Consider the following 13347-nt stretch of genomic DNA (forward strand, 5'->3'; position numbering starts at 1 on the left):
AAGAAAGAAAAAAGAAAAAAAAGCAGAGTCTAGATATTAGGAGGAAAATGTGGGAGACCAGGTTGAAATAGTAAATGGCACCAGCCTATACCAGGTTTGGACAATATACTCAGAGCAATAAGGAGTCTGCTAAAGATAGAAATATCATTAACCTTGAAATTTCTGACAAAATGTTTTATTATCTTAAAATGGAAGTAAACATGAAGAATAATATAAGAACCATAGTTAAACAAACTAACTTAAAATTTGGGATGTCAAATGATTGTTTTTTTTTAAGACTGAGAATAATAGAATGATTATCATTTGTATTGTTATGTACTGAGAGTTTGTATTCCCATCCCCACCAAAATTCCTATGTTGAAGTCCTAGCCCCCTGTGTGGATATATTTGGAAATGATCTGAGGATGTAATTATGGTTAAATGCTCTCTACTTCTATCTCTCCCCAGACCCCACAGACACACAGAGAGGAAAGACCATTTAAGGACACAACAAGAATGGAGCTGTCTACAAGACAGGAAGAAATCACTGCCCCAAATCTGAACTGTTCAGAAGGACGACTGTGGCACTAAAGACTTCAGAACTGTGAGGGGGGAAAAGTGTCTGCTTTCAGGTCAGCTAGTCAATGGTAGGCTGTTATGGCAGCTCAAGCTGGCTATTATTGTTGTTTATAATGAAAATGTACTAGGAAAAAACAACAAAAGCAAGGTTTAAAAATCCTATGTGAAAGTTCAGCACAAAATGAAAAAAGGAAGGGAGGGAGGGAGGAAGGAAAGGAAAGGAAGGAGCTCGTGTCTCTGGAAGAATAGCAGGGCCAGGTGCCTGTAATCCCAGCAGCTCAGGAGGCTGAGGCAGGAGGATCCTGAATTCAAAGCCAGCCTCAGCAAAAGTGAGGTGCCAAGCAACTCAGTGAGGCCCTGTCTCTAAATAAAATACAAAGTAGGTCTGGGGATGTGGTTCAGTGCTTGAGTACCCCTGAGTTCAATCCCCAGTACCAAAAACAAAACAAAATACATGGGCTGCGACTGTAGCTCAGTGGCAGAGCACTTGCCTACCATATGGGAGGCACTGGGTTTAATCCTTAGCATGGCATAAAATAAACAAATCAAATAAAGGCATGCTATCCATCTACAACTACAATTAAAAAAAAAAAAAATGGGAGGGGGGCAGTGCCTGGGATTGAACCCAGGGGCACTCAATCACTGAGCCAAATCCCCAGCCCTATTTTGTATTTTATTTAGAGAGAGGGTCTCACTGATTGGCTTGTTGTCTCTCTTTTGCTGAGGCTGGCTTTGAACTCAGGATCCTTCCGTTTCAGCCTCCTGAATTGCTGGGATTACAGGCCTGGCAACCACCACGCCTGGCAACTACAAAAAATTAAAAAAAAAAAAAAAAAAGCAGGAAAAAAGAATCCAGGATGAGTCGGGGTAGGAAGAACTCAGTACTCCCTCCCTCCCTGTTCCCTTCCTTTCTTTTTGTTCGTTCTGGGGATTAAATCTAGCAGTGCTCTACTACTGAGCTACATCCCCAGACCTTTTTTAAAAATATTAAGACAAGGTCTTGCTGAGTTGCTCAGGCTGGCCTCAAACTTGCAATCTTCCCGCCTCCTCAGTCTCCGGTTCTACAGAATTGTCAACTGCACCCACTTTAGAACATAGTACACTTTTTAAAAAATATTTTTTTAGTTAAGGATGGATGCAATATCTTTATTTTGTTTATTCATTTTTATATGGTGCTGAGGATCGAACCCAGTGCCTCACATGTGTGAGGCAAGTGCTCTGCCACTGAGCCACAACCCCAGCACAGAACATAGTATACTTTTAAAAATTTTTTTCAATGGCTCCAATAAAACATTACCAATCAGAATGCAGACCCCCAAATTATGCAAGTTGGCACCCAACTAAGCAACTGGTTCAAGTTTAATAACACCAAAATCTTGGAACAAAGTGAGCTGACAGTTGACAAAAGGAGAAAAAAAAACTATCAAACTAAAAGATCATATCTGGTGAAATATTCTTCAAAATTTTATGTAAAACACAGATATTCCCAGAGAGAAAAAAAATCTTAAAAGAATTCACTTTTTGAAGGGAAAGGACAGGTGATGGGAATAGAAAAGACAGTAGAATGAATTAGACATTACTTTCCTATGTTCATGTATGAATACACAACCAGTGTAACTCCACATCATGTACAATCAAAAGAATAGGAAGTTATACTTCAGGTATGTATGTCAAAATACATTCTACTGTCATGTATAACTAAAAAGATCAAATAAATAAATAAAGAGAAATTCACTTTTATAAGAAAAATCCAAAAATAGCTCATAAATATGTCACTTTTGGTAAAGAGAGCAAGAGAAATTCGATAGAGGAATGACTATCTTGAAAAAATGGTTCAGTATTAGTCACATATCCATGGTGGAGAAAAGAAACCACAGCCCAAACCTGACGTGATTGACAACTCAAAATGGATGACAGATTTTAATGTAAATTCTAAAACTATGAGAAAATTACATAGGAGAAAATCTTCAGGCCCCAGATTGTTGAACATTTTTTAATCTTAACAACAAAAACATGATCCATAAAAGAAAAAATAAATTGGATATAGCAAACAGTTAAAATATTTTTGTTTCTGTGAAAAACCCAGATAAGAGAACAAAAAGACAAATTTATCACTGGAAGAAATATTTTCAAACATTATATATGTGTGTGTACATATATATGTTATATATATGTACACTATATGATGAGGAAACTGTACATGTATGGGAAAAGCAGTTGTATGGAAGTTATATGGAAACTGTACTTTTTGCTCAATTTTGTATAAGCCTAAAATTTCTCCAAAAAATAAAGTTCAGTACTTTCACACAAAAAAAAGTTCAAGATAATATTACTCATTTTCTCCCTAAATAACTGAATGTAACAGATTTACACCACCCATATTGAATCTACCAAGATCTAAGCAAGGGAGACAATCTGGCACTTTTAAAGGAATCATAAATACTACGATTAAAATGTTTGTTTTAATTCTGAGGTCACAGTCACAGCTAATAAACAAGAATGGGAAAGAGAAATTGAAAAACAAACTGAATATAGCTGCTGAACTATAAGTTTCACAACTTTATTTAATAGCATCCCTTAATTTCTTTTCTGAATAGGTCCTATACAAGACAGAACTGCATGCCACCCAACCAATCTACATTTTCTCCTTACTTCATTTTGCAGTGTTAATCCATCATGGACATTTTATAGTATTTTTAACATTTTCCAGAAGGTGGCCACAGGTGTAGTTTGTCCCTGATTTTTGCTGTCCAGAACATTTTTCATTACACTGTCTTCTAAAAATAAGTCTCTTTTTAAAAACACATTAAATGTACCTGTACTATATTCTTTAGTATAATAGTAGTACACAGTGGTAAATTGGTTTAAGAAATGTCAGCATTTAAAACAAAAACAATCAATTTTTTGTTTGTTTATATAAACATCCAGAAAGATATTCTAACAAGCACTATTGCTATTACCACTTTATATATCCCATGAAAATGCCATTTTCCAATGTTAAATGTCAAGGATTATTAGAGGGTTAGCATAATTAAAACATATTGGTATAAATAAATTAGAAAAACATATAGTACTAGACTATGTTACTGGAAAATCTACAAGGTATATTTCAAATTATCTAAATTAAAGTAAAAATCTCTAAGTACTACATTAAGGCCAACTTAAATTGAATACCTTTGTACAAAACACCAATTAATAAAAGCTCAGAACATTATGTAATAAATATAATTCAGTCAGTGAGGGAAAAATACATCATTTTGTAACATCACATTCTTTGATCACTTTAGTAAATTTATAGGAGAGAACTTAAATGGAAAGTGATACAAAATATATCACTTTAACTCTCAAAAATATTTTTGAAACTGTAATAGTCCAAAAAAAATCACAATTACTGAAGTGTCTATGCATTTATAATAGGCAACGTGACCATATTGCTAAGACATACCATGTATGAACACACATCTCAATTCAAGAAAATAAACAAAATGAGAAATAAGAAAAATAAGACACCAATTAATGATAAGATCTAAGAAGAGTCATGACAAAACCCTATGGCTCTTTGTGAGAAACAGGGTATAACACTTGCTTTAAAAAAAAAAAAAAAAAAAAAAAAAACCAACTTAAGATTGCCAAATAACTAATAACAATATTTTCTATACCCTTGCTCCTAATCAAGAAATACCAGTTCACTATTTTGAAGAGCAATAATACACAAAGCTAAACACAATTCAGATGAACTGCAAACAACTAAATAAAATTCTCTACTTACCAGCTTCTATCAAGCATTATACAAAGCAACTATGTGAGTGATTTGAGTTATAAACCCTCCACTTACCACAGATGTTTAATTTACAAAACTAGAATGTTACTGAAACACCTATTTAAAAACCTATCTCCTACATAACAGATTCATGAGTCCATTGTATAGAATGTGCTTTATAATATATTTCAAATGTACCCCGTTTTCTCTTCCTCACTCATTCAATCAGTACTTACTTTTATAAAGGCACAGATAATTATTTCCCAACTAATCATCTTTTAGTTTGAACTTAGCACTAATTTCCTTTTGAAGAACTCTCCCCAAAACCAGGTTCATATTTACTTATCTACTAGTACTTTGTCGATACTGCATTTAGGATTTTCCTTCCTTAAGGCTCTACTTACATATTTGTATCTCACCAGCAGGTTGTATATATTTGAACTGTCTTTTATTAACTGAATTACCAATTCCTAGCCAGGCAATATGATCTGCCTTTCAAAGTGTTCAACTGAAATGGGTAAAACTATATCAAGCTTCAACACTTGTGTTTTTGGTTTTTTGGTTTTGTTTTTTACTGTAGATTGAACCCAGAAGCACTCTACCACTATGCTACATCCTTAGCTCTTCAATTTTTTAAAATTTGGAAGCAAGATCCTGGTAAACTTCCCAGGTTGGTCTCAAGCTCAAAATTCTCCTCTTTAGTAGCTGGGATTATAAGCATACATTACCATACTCAACTCAAGTTTCAGCACTTTTTTGGCCTGGAGGGGGCGGGGTACCGGCTATTGATCAGAAGCACTCGACCACTGAGTCACATCCCCAGCCCTATTTTTGTGTTCTTTATTTAGAGACAGGTTCTCACCGAGTTGCTTAGCACCTTGCTTTTGCTGAGGCTGGCTTTGAACTCTTAATCCTCCTGCTTCAGCCTCCCAAGTCACTGGGATTACTGGTATGCGCCAGCATGCCTGGCAAGCTTCAACACTTTTGATGAGGTAATTTTAACCATTTCACCACCATGGGCTGCTTTCACAATATATGAAGCCTAAGGACAACTTTCCCAAAATAATATTTATTTAAAAGACAAACTACATGAGATGTTAAAAATGTATCAGGGCTGGGGATGTAGCTAGCCTGTCTAGCATGTGGGAGGCTCTGAGCACCATCCTCAATAACACAAACAAAATGAAACATATAGATATATGTGTATGTATGTGTGTGTATGTACGTGCATAATGATATATGTAGGTTCTATAATAATTTTGAAGCATATTTAATGTTCCGATAACTGTGCAATAAAAGTGAAGTTATATGAAAATATTCACTATTTTTGTTGCTAGTAAGCTCAAAGATATAGCTAATACTCAATTAAAAAACTGCTGTTTTTTGAAATTGCCATGTATTAACTCAATAGGCATCTATGAGTCAGTAGCCTATTTTGAGGTTACTTCCAATGATATATAAATTCATAAATTGTTTTATAAAACAATTATATACAATCAATATGAGAAAACTCTATAGACACTATGAGCCATCTCAAAATGAATAAATTCCAAAATAGTTATAGGATTCTTTCATCAAAATATCAATAGAAAACTGAGGGGGTGGGGGAGAAAAATGAAGTATTGATTGATTTATTAGCTTTATTTTCATAACAGGGAATACCATGCCTACCAGATAACCCAGTGTTCATAGTTGGGAATGGTTTCAAATTAACACATTCAATAACTTTCTTAATACACTGAGATCCATGCAAGGCACAAAAGGTATATGTAAATAAATAAATAATTTACTATCTTAAAAAAAAAAAAAAGATAAACAACATCTGATCCCTAACTGGGAGGAAGACAGAGGTTTATAAAGGAAAGAAGCATTTAAACAAATAATTATCACAAAATAAATTATATCATACTCCTAAACATAGCACTCTAGGAAAATGGGAAATAGTTCTAAATATTTTTAACAATTCTATATAAACACAAATACGGGATGGCAACATGCAATTCAAAAAAATGAAACAATTTTTAATGGAAAATCAATGACAATGATAGTGATGACTATGAAATTCTTTACATTAAATGATATGTTCTTCATATAATACAAAGTCATGAAGAGGAAAAATGTATCTCCAAATGACAAAAGCACTTGAAGTGGCATCTGAAATATACACTAATACAAAGGCAATTTGACCTAATGGATGAATATAAAAATAAGTCATGGGGCTGGAGAGGTAGCGCGCGCGCCTGGCATGCATGCAGCCCGGTTTCGATCCTCAGCACCACATACAAACAAAGATGTTGTGTCCGCCGAAAACTAAAAAATAAATATTAAAAAAAATATATTCTCTCTCTCTCTCTCAAAAAAAAAAAAAAAAAAAGTCATACTGGTTACCCCCACTGGAGTGCTATAAGTGACATATAACTTTGAGAATGTTTCTTCAAATTTAACTGAATTCTCACAACGTTCAATTTCAATAAATCTTTGTCTTTATTAATTAAATCAATCCTACTGATCACCAATCACTAAAAAATTGTTCTCCATAAAAATTACTAATTGAGTTATTAGAACGAATATTATTCAAAGTACTCTATATTACTCTCTTACCATCATTCATTATTTTTAAAAAAGAAGGGGAAAATAAAGAATCTTTCCCATCAATTTTAAGTGATATGATCATTTCTGAGAGATAAGATAAAAATGGTAGGCTCCTCAGATACATCAACCAAATGGATAAGATCTGAAAAGACTATAAATTTTTAAATACTATATCAGCCATGAAAGCAAAAGAGCAATTTTATCATTTATTTAGAAACAAAGTATTTTAAAAATACCTCATTTCTCAAAACTAGAAGTATTACCAACTGCTTAACAAGCTTACTAAAAAAAAAAAAAAAAAAAAAACTGATAGCTAAAAAAAAAAGAAAAAATAAGGAATTTATCAGTCTAAATATATTGGAGAACTGTGGTAAATTCCTGCTTGATAAGATAATTCTTTCTTTATAGAAGACTAGCATAAGTAAATGCAGGAATATGATCCAATTAGAAACATCATTTTTTGACCTTTAATGTAATAGAACTATTAATTTAAAAGTTTTAGAACTGAGGTCAAAATAACTCTCCATAAAATACTTGCTAATTTCTACAAGGAAAAAAAACCCCATCTCAAATGTATGTAGTCATTTGATGGTCACCAACTTTTCCAAACGATGAAACAGAAATAGGGACATGACCTGATATGTTTCCTATTGGGATAAAAAGTTGGACATGGAAGTTCTTAAGAAGTTTAAAAATAAACAAAGAAGACTAAATAGTTTTAAGCTTTTCTAGACTAACTTCCAGTTGGTAGAAGAAATACAGGAATTCTCAAAACATTATAATGAAAAACTCTGATAAATCCAGATTTTTAATAACACAAATGCTTTGGACAGTGCAAAAATAAATAAATAAATAAATAAAGGGGCTAGGGATGTAACTCAGTGGTAAAGACTGCTTGGCTAGCATTCACAGGTCCTGGGCTGCATCCCCAGCACCACCAAAAAAAAAAAAAAAGGAAAGGAAAAGAAAAAGGTACAAGCTATATGCTATATTAAAAGGAATTTAAAGAGACCTATAATGTAAGGAGCAAACCTTAGACCATGGTTTGAAGTAGTTACAGTAAATATTTTTGGGAAATTTTAAATCATGAATTACATTGGACAATATAAAGTGTTATTTTTCTGAGCTATAATACTGATTATATAGGAAAAAGTCCTTTTTAAGAAATGCATGATTAAATGAAACTGGATGAAATATTAGTGTATATGACATGTTCGGAAGTTTCAGGAAAACACATGTGCTTGTGCTTACACACACAGAGAAACATAAATGTGAACACCTATTGAATCTAGATGGTACTGGTACATGTATGACTGTTGTACTACTTTTTTATTTCATTTTTTCCATCTTTTCAAAATAAAAAATGAAAAGTAACAGGGCACTCCACATATAGTGCTATAATACTAGTCTTTATCAAATTTCCTTAGAAAACCAGAAAAACTAAGAGCATATGCAATACAATAGGAAAAATAAAAGTAAATGAGCTTATAAGTTTAAAAAAAAGACTTTTAAGTTACAAAGAAAATGCCATTAACATACATTAACATTCTGATTTAGAATACTGAAGCTTTTGTCATAATAATAATACAAAAATCAATGCAACTCAAGGAACCAACTAGGAATGTAAAGAGAGAACCCACAGAATGGGAGAAGATCTTTTTTAGCTACTCTTCTGACAAAGGATTAATATCTAAAATATATAAAGAACTCAAAAAACTTAATGCTGAAAAAGCAAATAACGTAATTAATAACTGGGCAAACGAAATTTAAGATACTTCTCAAAAGAAGAAACACATACAGCCAATAATTATATAAAAAAATGTTCAATATCATTAGCAATTAGGGAAATGCAAATCAAAACCACACTAAGATTTCATGTCCCACCAGTCAAAATGGCAGTCATGAAGAATTTTGACAATAATAAATGCTGGAGAGGATGTGGAGAAAAAGAAACACTTTTACACTATTGGTGAGATTGTAAATTAGTACAACCACTATGAAAATCAGTAAGAAGGTTCCTCAAAAGACTCGGTATGGAACCATCATATAACCCAGCTATACCACTCCTCAGTATTTATCCTAAAGACTTTAGCTGGGTGTGGTGGCCAGCAACCTGGGAGTCTGAGCCAAGAGGCTTACAAATTCAAAACCAATCTCAGCAATGTAGCAAGGCCCTAAGCAATTTATCAAGACTATAATTCAAAAGAAAAAATAAAAAAGAGACTGTAGATGTAGCTGAGTTGTAAAGTCCCTCTGGTTTTAAGTCCCAGTATCAAAAGAAAATAAGAAAAAAAAAAAGGAACTAAAATCATCATACTAAAGTAATACACGTATACCCATGTTTATAGCAGCACAATTCACAATAGCCAAACTACAGAACCAGCCTAGGTGTCCATCAACAGATGAATGGATAAAGAAAATGTGATATATATACACAATGGACTTTTAATCAGTCATAAAGAAAAAAGAAATCATGTCATTTGCAGGAAAATGCATGGAACTTGAGACCATTATGTCAAGCAAAATAAGGCAACTCGGAAGATCAAGGCTCCTATGTTTTCTCTCATATGTGGAAAAAAGGAAAAGAAATATGGGGCAGATCTCATGAAAATCAAAGGGAAATTAGTAAAGGAAAGGGAACCTTGGGTAGAATAAGGGAAGGGAGAGGAAAGTTTTGGGGTATGATATTGGCCAACTATATTGTTATATTGTGCCCATGTATGAATATGTAACAAAAAATCTAATCATTATGTACAACTAAATAATGGACCATAAAAAAATGTGGAAAAAAATCAATGCAACTCAATAACACTGTTTATCTACCACTGCAATTTAATCATCACTTTACTGGGAGTGAAACTATTATTCTTTGACTGGTTATAAGTTGTAAATAAATTCATTCATTCAATATACTGAGGACAACTAACATTTCTGATATACACTGACAACATGGAGAAAAGTCATATTCCATATTTTGTATTTTCCATTTCCAAAATACTTGGTTGGAAAACTCATGAAATAAATGGCAAAATAAAAACTTACCACTTGTATTAAAAGCCATACAGCACACTGGCTTCTCGTGGGCAGGAAAGTGGGCCACAATGCCATCACTGTCAGAATCTTCACTCACTAGCACCTTCAGAAAAGAAAGACAAAAGGAGGTTAATATTTTCTAAACAATAACTGAGCTTGAAGACTATAAATAGCTACATCTCAATATCCCTAACCAAATAACTTACTTCCACTATTTTGAAAAATTATTCTTATCAATATGAGAATTCCACTTAAGAAATGAGAAGATAAAACATGCCCCTAGAAGATAGGCATATATATTCTAAAAACAGTTGACCTGAGTGTAAAGGACACAGGCAAGTATTTCTTCAATTATACATGAAGGGGCAAAAAGCCAAAATCAAGTAATTTCAAGTCTTTAACAAAATATAATCAAATTTAGCTTTACTCAAGGACATAAAATATACTTTTTATCTTTATAGACTGCTGGAAAAAAAATTTCCATTAGAATTAAATATTAGAATAGAACGAAAACAGAAAAAAATATATAGCTTAAGTAAAATTCAAAAACCAAATAATTACCAAATAAAATTTTTTATTTTAAAGTACTAAAATGTCAACTTTATTACTTACTTATAGATGGACAAGGAGTTCTTTGAAAATATTATACTACTAAGATAACACATAAAAAAGCACAAAAACAATAAAAGAGGTAGGTTTATATCTCCAATGTGATTTATTATTTTCCCTTAATTTTATAGATACATTGAAATATAATTTACAATCTATAAAATATGTCCCACCACTAGTGCACTGAACAATAATTTTATTTTTCATTTTTTTGGACTGGGTATTGAACCCAGGGGCTCTTTACCACTGAGCTACATCCCCGGTCCTTTTTTTTTTTTGGTACTGGGCATTGAACTCAGGGGCAGTCAACCACTGAGCCACATCCCCAGCCCTGTTTTGTATTTTATTTAGAGACAGGGTCTCACTGAGTTACTTATGGTCTCACTAAATTGCTAAAGCTGGCTTTAAACTCATAATCCTCCTGCCTCAACCTCCTGAGCTGCTGAGATTACAGGTGTGCACCACTATGCCCGTCATCCAGAGTTCTTTTTATTTTTTATTTTGAGTCAGGGTCTCATTAAGTTGCTTAGGGCCTCGCTAACTTGTTCAAGCTTGCCTCAAACTAGTGACACTCCTGCCTCAGCCCCCCAAGTCACTGGGATTAGAGACATGCACCACCATTCCCACTGAACAACAATTTTAAAAGAAATATTTTTGCCTATCAAATGTGCAAGGAAAAAATTTGTCAAAATATTGGATCACAGGGCTGGAGTTGTGGCTCAGTGGTAGACTGCTTGCCTGGCATGCATGGGGCACTGAGTTCGACCCTCAGCACCACATAAAAATAAAAAATATATATTAAATCAAAAAAATAAATATTAAAAATATATTGGATCACAATATTTAGACATAGAAAATACAATTCTCAGCAAACTAAAAATAGTCCTACCAAGGCAATATTCATTTCTTTCTTTCAAAATTGCTAGTAGAGTCAAGCATTACATGTCAAATAACCTGCTAGATGCTGGAAGCATAAACCAAATACTATTCAAGCCCTGAAAGACACAGTAAATGACCAGATCAGTTACTTTACTTGCAAATTTGGACAAAAAAACCTGTAAGTATTGGGATAGTACTTTTGTTTGTGAAAGCTTTACACTAATACAATTTACATATTATAAAAGCCACTCATTTTAACTTTATAATTTGTATAGTATTATATATTATATTTATATAGTATTAAACCATCAAAACAAGCTATCACATAAAATTGTCTGAAATGTCATAATTCTAATTTTTATCCTTAAAAATTACTTATCTTACTGCTCTGGCTAGAACCTCAAATCCAGTCTAGCTACAAATGTATCAATGATGTTATTTTTCAAAGAACCAACTATAGCTATGGCAAATGCCTAAAACACCAGCTAACCAGGGAAGCTGACAAAGGAGAATTAAGTTTGAGGTCAGAGGCTGGGGTGGTGGCTCAGAGGTACAGTGCTCGGCTAACATGCGTGAGGTACTGGGTTTGATCCTCAGCAACATAAAGTAAAATAAAGATATTGTGTCCACCTATAACTAAAAAATAAATAATTTTTTAAAAAAGTTTGAGGCCAGCCGGGGCAACTTAGTGAAATTCTTGTCTCAAAACTAAAAACTAAAAAACAAACAAAAAGCTGGGGGTATAGCATAGTGGTAGAACGTACCCCTGGGTTCCATGCTAAGTACTACAGGAAAAAAATAAGAATGAAACAAAATAAAAACAATTGCGGATTTTCTCCAATATTTTATTATTCATTGATTTATTTCCATAAAAATTTTGATAGCTGCCTCGTTTTTTTCACACTGGCTATAATATGCCCTTCTTTGTATAATTTCTTAAGAGGAAAGCAAAAATAATTTGTTTTAGATAATTTTTCTCTCCTAATATAAGTATTTAAAGCTATAAATTTTGCTCCAGGAGATATCATACCTGTCATCCATAATTTTCAGTATGTTCTACTTTTATTCAATTCAAAATACTTTCTAATGTCATCACGCTTCTTATTTTGGCCTATCAGTTTTTTTTACAAATGTGTCATTTCTTTACCAAATACTTGGAGAGTTGCTTAATTTAATTATGTTATTGATTTCCATTGTGCTTAGAAAACCTATTTTGCATAATTTTATCCTTTTAAAGAAATTCACATTTATTTTATGGCCAGGAAAATATGTCATATGTCATATCATATAATGTTGTAGGTATTCTGGAAAAGAACAGGCTTGAGGTAGAGTAATTAGGTCAAGTTGGTTAACAGTGTTAATCAAATCTTCTGAGTCATTACTACTTTTATGTGTGGTTCATCTATCAATTATTTAGAGTCAAGTATTATGATTTTGAACTGTGATTTCTTCTTTCAAATCTGTCAGATTTTGATTAATGTTTGTTGGGGTTCTAATTTAGGTGTCAATATATTCATAAATGTTTTACTAAATGTATTATAGTGATCATCTATCATTATGAAAAGTCCCTTTTTATATTTTTCACTGGAAGTCTTTTGGTGGATATTAAATACCCATTCCAATTCTATTTATTATTATCATTTGCATAATATACTTTTGTCATCCTTTTATTTTCTAACAATATTGTCTTTAAATCTAACATTGGTCTGGTCAGACACTGCTTTGTAAGTTGACTCCATTTACAACTGACACTGTTCCTCTGATTTTTTAAAAAATATTTAGTATTATATTTTAATTCCTCTGCTAATTTTTTAAGTAACTTCTTAGTGGTAGTTGAATGGTTTACAACATGCATCTTAACCTATCATCTGCTTCCTGTTGACAATGAGTGAATTCTAGCAAAATATACCTGCCTG

The 13347-nt window shown here is 32.7% G+C and overlaps 1 protein-coding gene across 6 annotated transcripts in view; it reads right to left on the minus strand.

Annotated features, from left to right (window-relative positions):
• Positions 1–13347, minus strand: part of Bcas3 (BCAS3 microtubule associated cell migration factor) — a 582041-nt gene that overhangs the window by 382656 nt on the left and 186038 nt on the right. For all 6 annotated transcript variants that reach the window (XM_076870607.1, XM_076870604.1, XM_076870605.1 and 3 more), the window contains exon 13: positions 9953–10046. In XM_076870607.1, the coding sequence (XP_076726722.1) occupies positions 9953–10046 (94 nt within the window). The remainder of the gene's footprint in view (positions 1–9952; positions 10047–13347) is intronic.

This window comes from Callospermophilus lateralis, chromosome 11 (genome assembly GCF_048772815.1).
Source record: "Callospermophilus lateralis isolate mCalLat2 chromosome 11, mCalLat2.hap1, whole genome shotgun sequence".
Classification (NCBI taxonomy): domain Eukaryota; kingdom Metazoa; phylum Chordata; class Mammalia; order Rodentia; family Sciuridae; genus Callospermophilus; species Callospermophilus lateralis.